At 49.3% G+C, this 13297-nt stretch overlaps 1 protein-coding gene across 1 annotated transcript in view; it reads right to left on the reverse strand.

Moving 5' to 3' along the window:
- HS3ST3A1 (heparan sulfate-glucosamine 3-sulfotransferase 3A1) overlaps positions 1-3422 on the reverse strand; it is a 101422-nt gene extending 98000 nt beyond the window's left edge. The window contains 2 exon segments of the mRNA XM_003483116.4: positions 1714-2119; positions 2122-3422. Of these exon segments, the coding sequence (XP_003483164.3) occupies positions 1714-2119; positions 2122-3376 (1661 nt within the window). The 5' untranslated portion in view covers positions 3377-3422.

Here is a 13297-nt window from a genome sequence, read left to right on the forward strand (position 1 = left end):
CGGGAAGAAACCCCCCTACCCCGTGGAAATAAAGTCTCGAGGGCAAAAAGAAAATAAAGGGTTTTCGTACCAAATATTTCACCAGATTTAACAGCACCTCAGAGTCCCACATTGTCTTAGATCTTTCTGGCAGCTGATTTGAAATGTGTTCATGTAGAGCACTGCACCAGGCCGAATTCACTGCAAACTGCTATAGATAAGAGTTTTAGGGGTCTTTAATCACTTCTTTCTTGTGTCCTTGATGGAAAAAACAGAGCTCCTTTGTGCTAAGAAGAAGGACCTGTTGTTTCCAGATTCAACAGGTCATTTTTATAAGAACTTCCCAGAGGATACAACATAAATGACAGAAACACAAGGGGATTTTTTTAAGTGGCTGATGATTTTAAATGATATATATTCTATAGTAAGGGGAGGCTGTTTGTTTTTCTTTCCAACAAATGGAAAGTTACTGTTTGAAACATGGCTCATGTTTGAGTTGGTCGCTTAGGACCCAATGTTTTCTCATGCGTTGGGTTACTGCAAAGCTGGCTCCTGACATCCATCTCGGTGCTTGATCCTCATGTAAATAAACTTGTCAAATCGTGTCCATTTCTGTTTGGGGGATGAATGGTTAATTGAGTGGGGCTTTTGAAATATATTTAAGTGGTGTTGTAACTTTTGTAATATGGTTTCAGCTAAAGGAACAAGGGGAACGCATATTTAATGAACAAGATGAAACTTTACAAAATAGAAAATTCTGGCCAGGCAACTTTTCCTTGGACTCGGAGGGAAGAAAAAAGGCCAATGTTTTATGGCAAACAAAATCCAGGTGACACTAAGATTTATTAGAGTCTGGCTTATTCTACTATTAAAAGTGGCCTGAATTTGAGAAGACTGGCAAGTTTAAGATGAAGGTCGGAATCAGCCTTGTTTCCTACACTGCATTAGGAGGGTTTGTCACAAGGTAACCAGGGCCCCTAGTTTTTCCACTTTTCTTTTTAAAAAAATTTGGCTACCTCATTGGTAAAAGAGAATTTGTGTGAAGATCTTTAGAAAAGTTTCTACCAGGCCAGAGACAAAGTACTCTTCCCTACAAACAGGGAAAGCATTTTACACAAGTCATTCCTTGCCTGCCCCCCCCAAAGTTAATACCAACACAGCCTTCTTTAAACCGTGCTCTGGCAACGACCCCCCCAAAGCCTGGAGTCTAGCTCCTGACAGTTCAAGGACCTACACTACTTACCCCCTCGGACAATTATATGGCAAAGAGTTAAGGAAAATAATAAGAAAATGTGCGGTGGCAAAGCCCGCGTTAACCACAGGAACTGCCCGCCCGATGAAGAAACTAAAACAGGCTCCCCCGGCAAAGGAATCACTAGGTTACATGTCTAAGTAACTGGTGAACAGGGTTCTATCTTGAGAGGGACCTCCTTCCCGCCCCCCCAAGCTAACCGGCGCTGATAACTTTCCCAGAGCGGAGAAAACGACGAGATTGGCTCTTTGGGGAGAAGGGAATCCCAAGGACTAAAGAAAAAAATCTCGAAGGCCAGCCTTTCCCTCCCTCCGCCAACACCCACTTGCCGGGAAGGAGGAGACCCCTCATTCTAAGGCCGATGACGGACGACCCTTTGACCTCCGCACGAAACAGGGAGGGAGGTGGGCTGGGGGTCCCACGCGCTCCTCCGGCCCGCACCCCGCGCCCTGGCTGTCCCCGCCGGGTCCTACGCAGCTCACCGGTACCAGGCGAGGCCCTTGTCGTAGCTGCGGTCGAAGAAGTGGGGCTCGGCGCCCACGGCGCGCACGTCGGGGTGCACGCGCAGGAACTCGAGCAGCGCCCGCGTGCCGCCCTTCTTCACGCCGATGATGATGGCCTGCGGCAGCTGCTTACTGCCTTCGTCCAGGAGCAGGGCTAGGGTCCCCGGCGGGGGCTCGGCCACGCTGCTCCCGGCCCCGGAGCCGCCGGGACTCCCCGCCAGGCCCGGGGGCTCCTCTTCCCAGGCCGCCTCCTCGCCGTCGCCGTGCGGTGCGGGCGGCCGGTGCTTCCGCCACGGCTGCACTTGCAGGAGGCGTTTTTTCCGCGCGGCCGCAGGCCACGCCGCCAGCTCTCCCAGGCCTCCAGCCGGGACGCTGCGACCCGGAGCCCAGCCTCCTCGCCGCCTCCCGACAGCCCCACGACGGGCCGAGAAAGGGTCTGGCAGCGCTCGGCCAGGCAGTAGAAGACGTACAGGGACGTGAGCAGGGAGCAGAGCATCAGCAAGAACTTCCGGAAGATGCGGCGGGACAGCGGCTCGGGCAAGGTGGGGTGGGCGCCGGCCGGGTCCGGAGGGGCCATCCTAGCCGGAGGCGACGTCGGGCAGCGAGCGGGCCATCCTAGGCTGGGGCTCCGCCAGGTGCCATGACATCCTCCGAGAGGGCCTGCGCGCTGCACGGAGGCCACATCGCCCTGCGCCCCTGCGGCCGTGCGCGCTGCCCAGGCGGCGGCGGCGGCCGGGGCTCCCCGAGCCCCTCGCGGGATCCCAGCCACCGGTCGAGGGGGCGGGAAGGGGGACGCGGTGCTGTGCTTAAGAAACCATCGTCTTAGACTCGCCCAAGTCCTGAGGCTGGGGCCGCGCTCGGCGCCCCAGTTCCCCGAGAGTCGACGGAATAAGGGTCTTGGTGGTGGGGGCCAAGGCGTGCGTCTCAGCCCCGGGCCAGAGCAGCCTCTCGGCAGGGGTCCCGGCTCAGCGACCGTGCATCCCTCGCTCGGTCCGGTTGAGAGGATGCTCGGCTCCCGGGCCGATGAGCTCCGTGCGCTCCAGACCGCGGCGGGCACAGTGCCTCCCAGTCGCGGCTTCCTCGGTCTCCGGCCCGCCTCGGTCCCTCTCGGTTCTGGGGCTTGGTCCCCGAGTTCCTCTGCCCGGGCGGGAGCCAGCGCCCTCTCCGTGCGCGCCTGGCCGCTCGGCGGCTCTCGGGCCCCACCTGGGAGCGACGAGCTGGAGCCGGGCTGCGCGGGACCTGTCAGCGGCCGCGGCCACTGCGCTCGCTGCTGCCCCGCTGCCTCCCAGGCCGTCGTCGCCGCCACACGTGGGGTTCCGAGGGCAGCAAACTTGGCGGTGACGTCAACGGCCTGGGCCGGACCAGCCCCCGGAGGAGCGCGTTGGGGAGGGCGGGGTGCAACGGAGAAAAGGTGGCGCGGACCCCGCGGCGGCCGCCCAATGACATCGGAGAGGGCGGGGGCGACCGCGGCGACGCCCCTTCCACACCCCGCCCACCGCCTCCCTCCCCAGCCCGCAGCCTGGCCCCCTTGGAGCCGAGCAGGGCTGCAGCGCTCCCGGGACCTCTGACTGACAGCCTGGGCGGCCGGATCCCGGGGGCCTGACTTCCACCCAGCCAGCCGCGCTCCATCAGGGGCTCCCATCCTCTCCGCCTCTGCTCTTCGCAGCCCTGACCCCTCCGGGTCCCCTGCGCTCTGCTTCCCTGTGGCCTGGGCCACTACAGCCTTCGCCCGCCCCGCCCCCCCCCCCCCCGCCACCTCCCCAAACCTTCGGAAGTTTGGTTGGCGGCTGTTCCCGCGACCGCGCCGCGCGCCACGCCCCCATTTGTCTGGGGCGGACGGAATTCCTCTGCAGCCGCTCTGCCTCCCACCTACTCTGCTGTCCACTGCGGGCTCCGGAGCAAAGCCTCTCTCCCCTCAGCAGTGTTTGGTGTTTTTGCTCTTAATTGTTCCCCCCTTGTATTATTAGTTTAGGGTGATCAGAGTTCCCCAAGACCTGGAAAGCTAGCAGCCTCTTAGGAAAGGAGCCAATCAATGAATAAGGGGAGAAATTAAGATTAAAAAAAAAAAAAAAAAAAAACCCCAGTTCCGAATCCAAATCCATATGCCCAGTTTTTGATGAAGATTTTTGAATGCCTCTACGTGTACACGTGTGTGTATGTGTGTGTGTGTGTGTGTGTGTGTGCGCGCGTGCGCGCGCGCGCCTCGGCGATGGAGTTAAATGTCCTTTCCTAAGCAGCGGTTTCCTCTTTCTCCGGCCTTCTCTGACCCAACATCCTCTTCTTGCGCTCGGGGAGAGCAGGGCAGGAAGGGATACAAATCGCCTTGCTGTTTAATGGAGGGAGGTGGCGCGTGGAACCTGCATGAGGCGGTTTCTAATTCCAATCCGATTTGTTGCTGATTTCTTGGCTTCCTAGTCTCAGCAGGGCGCCCCGCAATGTGGGTGGCAGCCTGACTTCTTCACCCCCACCCTTGCGAGCTGAGCAGGCGGCTTTCTGGGCGCACTGTGGGTGCTGACCAGGGCCGGCAGCAGCGGCCGCAGTGTCAGGGCTGCAGGAAACACAAGGAATTCCTGCTGTCCAGTGTCCAGACCTCGCCGCCTGCCTTCCTCGCCCCATTTGACACGGGATGGGTCAGGGACGTCCTTCTGAACCTGCCAAGGGGGACCTGTTGGTGCTGACCCTGTGCCTAGGTGGAACTGGCCTATGTGTGAGGCTGGATGAATACTCTTCTGGCCGTGGTTTTTTGCTTATGAAGAACCCACCCCAACGTATCCTGCACACTGGGGAAGACCTCGTTAGGATGGATGCGGCGCCATAAAGCAATGCATGGGCTTCTGCAAGGATGAACAGCAAGTCCTGCCAAAGCTCTCATGCCTCCTTGTGTCCTAGGATTGGATATGGTTGATCCAGTTGAGGTTTAATACGAACTTGAATATACTTTAAAGTTTGTCTCTAGGTATTTCACTCTGATTTGTAGAAGTAAAACAAGCAAACAAAAAAAGACCGTCTTAAAGTTATCCTGAAAGCACATGCGATCCCATTAACGTTCGCAAACATACTTGCGTTTTCTCATCTGGACAAGGTGCTCCCCCGAGCTCCCTCCGGGCTCCAGCGTGGCAGGATACTGGCTTTCTGACTTTCACAGCCCCGGCGCAGGCATTTCCTCTCTGTGGGCATTAAACACCCACCACCTGTGAGAGACAAGGGTTCTTGGATCATTCAGGCCGTATCTGGCTCTAGGGCAGCTCTGCACGTTAGAAATGAAATACAAGCCCTGAATACAAGCCTCATAGGTGACTTAAAATGTCTAGTAGCCACCTTAAAAATCGGTAGAAAGAAACAGGTGAAATTAATTTTAGTAATATATCCAATATACATAAAAATGTGATTTTTAACATGTAGTCAGTATAAAAATTACTGAGGTCATTTATGTTCTTCCTTTTTATGCTGAGTCTTCACACCCCAGGGTGTGCTTTACACGTTCAGCTCTGCTTTACAGGGACGAGCCGCATTTCAAATGCTCCACACCCACGCGAGCTAATGGTTCCCATACCGGACGGCAGGGAAGGGGCCGCCGTTTCTTGGTGAGACAGGTGAACCTGTCAGAATCTCCACAGGGAACAGCACCTTCAAATGAGGACGGTTCTTGGAGGGTTTATTTACAGAACGTTTATTTACGCAGGGATGGGAGCCCCGAGGCCAAAGTCAGGCAATGACCCTGGGCTGAGGGCACGGCCGCCGTGACCACCCCTACGTCTAAAGGAAGGACCAAAGAACAGCTTGTCAGGACCTAGAAGTAAAGTCACCCAGAGGAGGCCGGAGAGCAGCAGCCAGCCCGCTGTTCTGGTGGGACGAAGCCCACCCAAGGCCCCCTCTCGAGGAGACGGTCGGCAGAGAGCCCCGACGAAGAGCAGGGTTAGAGAGAAGGCGTTATGTCTGGAATGTGGAAAGAGGACTTAGGACTGTCTCACGACAGCATCGCTACGGCCATGGTCCACAGCCCTTTAAGAACTGCTTCCTTCCAGCGATCCGGAAACCAGTGGTTGCTAATCATGATTATGGCCCTTCGAAGGGGGAAAATGGCCCCCAAGTGCCAACAAGCACAATGGACCACGAACTCAAGTTTCCTCTGGTCTCCCCCCGCTTTGTCCTTCCAGGCGAAGGCACGCGGCCGCCCTTAAAAGTGAGCTGGTTCTTCCAGGAGAGCTCTTTGCTGCCATAGCAGCTGGTCTCATTCTTGTGTGAAACAGGCCAGGTTGGTGTTCAGTGACTTCCAGCTTCTGGGCCCTTCTCTCTCCTCAGTGGGTGCCCGCTGCCCATTCTCCACCAGCATCCTCCAGGGAGCCCTGCCTCCGCCCTCCTGTCCCATTGGTTCTGCTGCACAAGACACTGCTTCTCGTCCCTCCTACCCACCGGCGGAGGGCTGCACTGTCCAGAAAGGACTGGTTTACAAAGTGACTTCCTCCTACCTGCCACGGAATCGGTAACTCAGGCTTACTTCAAACAGCTGGCATACAGTAAAGTATAAAGAAGAAAATAAAACAAAATTTGCACTCCCAACTTTCAAATCCCATTGCCTGGAGGTGACCAGAAAGGAATTTTTCTATTCATTGACTGTTCACTGAAGGCCGGGCCTTGTGCTGGGTGCTGCGGTTGCTCCTAGTAGGTCTTAGCCCGAGTGAAGGCTCGAATCTTTTCTTGCCATTTCTGCTGCCGGAAGAGGCCAGAGTTCCCCTCGCAATAGCCCGAGTCCTGGGAAGTGTCCCATAGCAACATATTCCAGGGGAGAAGAAATCTGAAAGATGGTACCTCTCCTGAGCATTCCTGAGAAACATGAGCATGGTATAGTCTCTGAAATGACTTTTCAGCGAAGAAACCAGTTAAATTTTGCTTCATCCAATGCTTTCCAAGCTTTTTGGACCACGGACTCCCGCGGCCCTGGCGCGATCCGCTAACATTCATTGTTCTCAGGAACATGCCTCAAGAAATGCAATCCCATGCTTTATAAAGGCTTTGCTGTTGTCCGGAACCTCGGGGGACGAATGTTTTCTGAACATAGAGGGCCTCAGCTGCACATGGTGAGGGCTTGGTTTACTTTGAGACCAGGTGGGGTCATTTCACCAAAGCATGTGGGCTTTTCTGTGTCCTATTATTTCTCCAGGGACCCACCTCCCCCAAGGGATAGGGTTTTGACTACGGCCTTGACCAATGGTAATTTTCACGAATTATTGATTTGGTCAAAAACAATTGGAAAGGTTGATAATTACTCAGAGATTTTCTCATGCTCCTTGCTTCTGTCCTGAGTCAGTTCTTTCGGATTCAGTGACACATGAAAGAAAGCGGTAGGTTTTGAAATATTCCTGATGAAGAAGTGAACCAGCACACAAAAGGCTCAAGGGGCATTTTCAGGAGACTGACCATTCAGGCTCTCAGAAGAAATAAGAGATCTGAGTGAAAAACAGGGCATATTGAAAGAAGTAACATGGAGCTAAAAGTTGGTTCAGGGAGGGTTACCGGTTCTTTTGCATTTGTGCTCATCTCAGTTTCTTTCTTTCTTTCTTTTTTTTTTTTTTTATCTTGTCTTTTTAGGGCCACACCCACGCATATGGAGGTTCCCAGGCCAGGGGCCTAACTGGAGTGACAGCTGGTCCAGCCATACCACTGTGGTCCAGCCACACCACAGCCACAGCAACACCAGATCTGAGCGCATCTGCAACCCACACCACAGCTCACAGCAATGCCGGATCCTTAACGACTGAGTGAGGCCAGGGATCGAACCCGCAACCTCGTGGTTCCTAGTCGGATTCGTTAACCACTGAGCCACGCCGGGAACTCCCTCTTCTCAGTTTCTTTTCTGAGAGTAGGACACTGAGTCCACCGCTTTTTCTTTGTTTATAGTATTGGTAGTCCTTTTATGTAAAGATGTTTACTTCTTACGGTCGGAAATAAAAAGGAAGATAAGCTTTCGGGTGAACTTTAGAAGGCTGTGGGCCTAAATCATAGAGCTGAATAATAAGGGTGAGTTGGGGTGAGTTTCCCTGGTGCCCCACCTCTGGAGGAGGAGGTATGAGAACACGCCTTGTGCTCGAGGAGAAGGAGTGAGTCAGAGGGGGAGGAGGAGATTGACTGCTGGTGTTTCCTGAGCAGGAGCCAGTGTCCCATCAGCCCCGCTCCCAAGGCGACCTGGAGGAAGAACATAGACCCCCCCCCCAAGCACACCAGAGCAAAGGAGACTTGTGTCTCGGTCCCTAGAACGGGGCAAGCCCACGGCTCCCCCATCTCGGAGAAGGGCTGGGGATTCCTCAGCAGGAAGCACCAGCAACCACTCCCTAGTGTGGAAACTCCAGAGTCCTGCAAGAAGAAACGACTGAGAGGGAGCGGGGTCTGGAGAGGGATGGAGAATCTGGAGGAGCCGGGGGTCGGGATCGAGGCATGACACAGCCGTGCAAGGCATGGGCTGGCGACCAATGTGGGACCAAGGGCAGCTCAGCAGATGCTCAGTGGATGAGTAACAGTGGCCGAAGCCCAGATTCCCTGTGATATTTTGGCATCTCTGAGATGCTGAGTGGCAGCAGAGGGAGCAAGGAGGGTGTGGGGGCAGGGGGAGGCCAGGGGAGACCCTGAGGGTACTCAGAGTGCTGTGACATGACCTTCCTGCCACTTAGAAAAAACAGGTGCTCACAATGGAAATCCCGTCCAGGTTTCAAAAGCATGAGAAAGCTGTGTGGTGCACACCTGACTTCCAGCTTGAGATTTTCGTGCCCATTATTATTTTGTGCCGAGGCTCAGTTCCTCGTCAGAACGGTAAGACATGCCTTGACACACCTATGGAAGCTACTTCTTTCAGCAAAACAGCTTTCGTTTTTCTTTTAATTCTGATTGTTGTTTCCACACGATCACACAGAGTTTTCAGACAGTATTGAGCGGCTGAGTGCAAGATGAAGGACTGCTGATGTTTCTTATGCACGTCGACTTGGTCAGAGTTACATACCTGCACTTCTACAGCAGGGATGGTCTGATTCCTTTTGGTCTAAAGAGCTCCTATTTGATCAAGTTGTTAAATATTCGCAAGGCTTTTAAGATTTTGTACTTTGAATTCCAGACAGGAGATCTCTTCCACTCTCTTTGTTCAAAGAGTCTCCTTTTTGTGGTTCTCTGGAACACCTAGATGAGGCATGTGCCATTGTATGTAAACATACAGACACTTAAACACAAATAACTTCATATTTATAGCAAGAGATTTGAGTTGATGGTCTTCCTGGGACTTGTCTTGTTGGCCCTGTGAGTGATTGATTTAAAAAACTAGGGGAAAAAAAAACTATGACTACTCCATCTGAGCAGGAATACTAACTAGAATTAGGATACTCGTTGGAGATGCTTCTCAGATCACGCAACATTCCTCTTAAGCAAACTTTGCTTCAGCAAAGCTGGTTCATAAAGCACATAAAACACATGGAGATGGTGGAAAAATCAATAAAATTGTTATATATGGAAAATATTGTGTTAACTGCAAAATCACACCCCAAAACATGGTACACATGCTGAAAAGGAAGTAGCAGGCTGTGGCTACCAAGAGGAAATGTTTTATTCTCTGTCCCTCATGGGTTGTCTGCTCCAGCTCAGGTTCTAACAGGGTTCTTTGCAAACATACCTTCTGCTTTGGCCTTTGTTCTCCCACATGAGGATCCAAAAGATGCCAACCCAAGGAATTCATGTCCACCTTCCCTCTCTCCTCATCAACTAGCTCTTTTCAAGCAGTACCGGGACTTCTGGAACAGAGAGATCTCATCAGTTTGATTTCTAATGAAAACACATGTAGTAGCACAACAGTAAAATAAATGCACATTTTTAGTTCTCATTATTATTTTCTACACAGAATATGGATTTTCCAGTCATATTATTAAGTAACTAATGATGCAGGATTAATGACCATGCATTGTATTGTTTGTCTTGGGCTGCCATACAAATTACCACAAACTGGGTGGCTTTAAACAACAGAAAGTCATTTTCTAATAGTTCTGGAGGCTGAAAGTCTGAGATCAAGGGCTCAGCCAAGCCATACTCCCTCCGAAGGCTCTGGGGAAGGATTCTTCGCCTCTTTCTAGCTTCTGGTGGCTGCTGGCAACCTTGATGTTTTGTTTTCTTCAGATACATACCCAGGAGTGGAAATGCTGGATCAAACGGTGGTTCTATTTTTAGTTTTTCGAGGAACCTCCGTACTGTTCTCCATGGTGGCTGCACCAATTTACATTCCCACTGACAGTGTAGGAAGGTTCCTTTTTCTCCACATCTTTGCCAACAGTTTTTATTTGTGGTCTCCATGATGGTAATGATTTTGACAGGTGTGAGTGATATCTCACTGTAGTTTTGATTGCATGTCTCTACTCCTTAGTGATGGTGAGCATCTTTTTATGTATGTCTTGGGAAAATATCAGTATGACTTCATTTTAACTTAAATATTGATTATATCTGCAAATATCCTATTTCCCATAAGGTCACGTTCGCAGGTGCTAAGAAAGGACTTGAACATACTCTGGGGGAGGGCGCAATTCCAATCACAACAAATACGTGTCAATACAATGAATAATAATGGCTAACAAGTATGAGCTCTTACTGTTTAAATGCCTTGTGAATGTAATTTCACTTAGTTCTCATATGGCTCCCTGAGAATGGGTTTTCTGACCCCCATTTGACAGATGGGGAAACTGAGGCTCAAAGAAGACAAGGAAACATGCCCTAAGTTTCACAGCTCCTAAGCTGCAAGACCAGCTCTAAGGTACCTCTGTCTGCCTCCAAAGCCAATTTTCTTCACCATGAAGGCTGGGCATCTCCCTAATGATACAACATAACTCAAAGGTTTTCCACCATAGTTCAGTGGAACTCAATCTCAGACTATGGAAAAAGACTTGTTTCCAATTCAATCTGCAGTTCCTTGTTGCATCTTGTTCACATCTATAGGACCAATAAAAATAGGATTTTCCAGTCATATTTGTAAATGTCTTTCTCTTGGACCTCAGGGTCATTCTTATCTTTGCTATTTCCTAGGAAGGACCCGAGGCTGATTTTCCTGAAACCTAGATCACCTCCAAAATTCTTGCAGTCTTTCAAGAAACAAGGATGAGGGAGAGAGAGAGAGGGAGGGAGAGACTGGTTCTGCTAATGTTACTTTTCTGGAGTCAATGCACTTTATCCATCTGATCACCCCTCTCTTCAGCATTTTGCCCTTTACCTGCTGGCATAGTAGTAGCTGGGGCTGCAAAGACAATGCTTATCTTATTAATTAAACACTGAAAGCCAAAGCTCACCTCTGAGACTTTTACAGCCTAGCCTCTGACAGAAGTCTCACCCTTTACAAGGACTTGGAATAATTCAAATCCTAGACTTTGTAGGTGTCATTTTTATAGACCTGTTGACTAGGAAAAAAATTAACATTTTTAGACACGGCTAGACAGTTACTTAAAAAATAGTTCCTTCTTCGTATATGATTAGCTCTCTTTTTTCCTCTATAAACAGGGAAATTCAATCTAGTGTACTCAGTTTCCTAGGAGACCATGAGCAAGACCAGGGAAAGTTATCAAGAAAGGCTAGTCTAAGTTTCCCACCTAATCAGTACCTCTATTTATCGTAAGGTAGCCACCCAACATCACAGCCCGCAAGCGAATGAACGAATCTCCTAATAACTCTCCTTTCCTTGCTGATCGGAATGACGCTTTTCTCTCATATTTAGCTTGAGGATACTTGAATCTGTTCGAGACATTTTATTTTGCTCTACTGAGCTGTCACTTTCGTCAGAACCACACAGTATCCACATATATTTATTATGTACTATCATTTCAAGACTCCAAACCCTAAACTACCATTTCAAAATGTCTTGACTAGTCACACATCTTTATTTTCTTAGAAAATTTAAGTTTATTAGGGCAATCTCCTCCCCCCATTCGCTGTTTATGTTTTTACTGGATTTTACTTCCATTTACCAATTGCTTGAGAGGAAATTCACATATGTCTTCTCCTCCATATGTAATATAACTCCCTTTCATGAACATGGTATGTCTTATTCTACAGCATCACAATTATTCTGTTTGAGTTATACTGTATGACACAGGAAAAAAACTTTTGTCTTCATAAAATTATCATGGCTATTCCTTAGTGAGTTAGATGATTATTTCATAAATGGATCGTTCTCGATGACTTTGCTCTGATCGAAAAGCAAGTGATTACTTTTCCAGATATATTCAATAATGGGCACCCTTAACGGACCCTCCTACTGGTTGCAGTATTTTTCAGTAGACAATCATTTAATTTCTAGTCGACAAAAATTTTAAATGCTCTTTCCAAAAAGTCTAACGCGTTCATCTTTCTTGCCACATTGGCTAGAACTATAAAAACAAATGCAAAATCATAATAAAATGTCAGATGTTCTTTTTCTGTTTATGCTATTTACAGAATAGTTCTGTATTTTGAACTTTAAGCATGACATTTGTTGTTCCTTTTTCCACTATGGATCCTTATTATTATTAAAGAATTAGCTTCATTCATATATAATATAAAAAGCACTTTAAGGGAGTTCCCTTGTGGCAGAGCAGGTTAAGGATCACTGTTACGGTCACTGCTGGGGTGCAGGTTTGAACCTGGCCTGGGAATGTCTACATACTGTGGGTGAGGCAAAAAAAAAAAAAAGTATACTTTAATTCTATATGAGATTTTTGTTTAATGCCTTTTACAGACCCCGAGGTACCTGTTCTTTTTGGTTTGTTTTCTGTGACCTAATATTACGCTACATCAATTTGTGTTAATGTTAAAGTGTACTCACCTCCTTGGTAACGTGGTACTGTTATTATTGTTTTATTTTGCTCTTGTACGTGTTTTGCTAAGATTTTATTTGGGATGCTTGTATCTATGTTTATTCAAAAGGCCAACTTTTGTTGTGTTCAATTTTGTCAAATTTGTATTATGATTAAGCTGGCTTTCTAAGATGATGAAAATTCTCTATCTTCTCCACGTTCTGCAAGACTATAAATAACTTATGGGTTACGCATTATGAGAACGTAACATAGAAATGATCTATAAAGTTATTCAGATCTGGAGCCCTAAGGGGGAAGGGTAGTCACTGACAGCTTTCAAAAATCATGGTTGCTATATTCAGATTTTTCTACCATTTTCATGAATCAGTCATTATTCCTTAAAATCATTCACGAGAATTCAGATCAATACGGTAAAGGGAACATGGTCACACCTTTATGGGGGAAAAAAGGAAGAAGTGTCATACGTGTATCAAGGAGACTGGAAATGCTGCAGAATGCACGAATGCAAGACAGAAGAAGAGAGTACATGTAAGGAGCCAAGCGCTACTCAAAATGCTGAAGGAGACACCCTTGCGGAGAGAAGCAGGGCCTTGTGTCATCCCAATGCCATAGTCAACAGGTGGGTGCAAATCAGACGGCTAATTCCTCAGGGTGATGAAATGGGAAGCAACGCTCAACCAGCCTCCTTCTGCCTCTCCCACCCACACTGCTTGCTGTGTGGCCCAGCAGTGGGAAACCCTCAGAGGCTCTGGCTCACA

Source organism: Sus scrofa, chromosome 12, assembly GCF_000003025.6.
Source record: "Sus scrofa isolate TJ Tabasco breed Duroc chromosome 12, Sscrofa11.1, whole genome shotgun sequence".
Lineage (NCBI taxonomy): Eukaryota > Metazoa > Chordata > Mammalia > Artiodactyla > Suidae > Sus > Sus scrofa.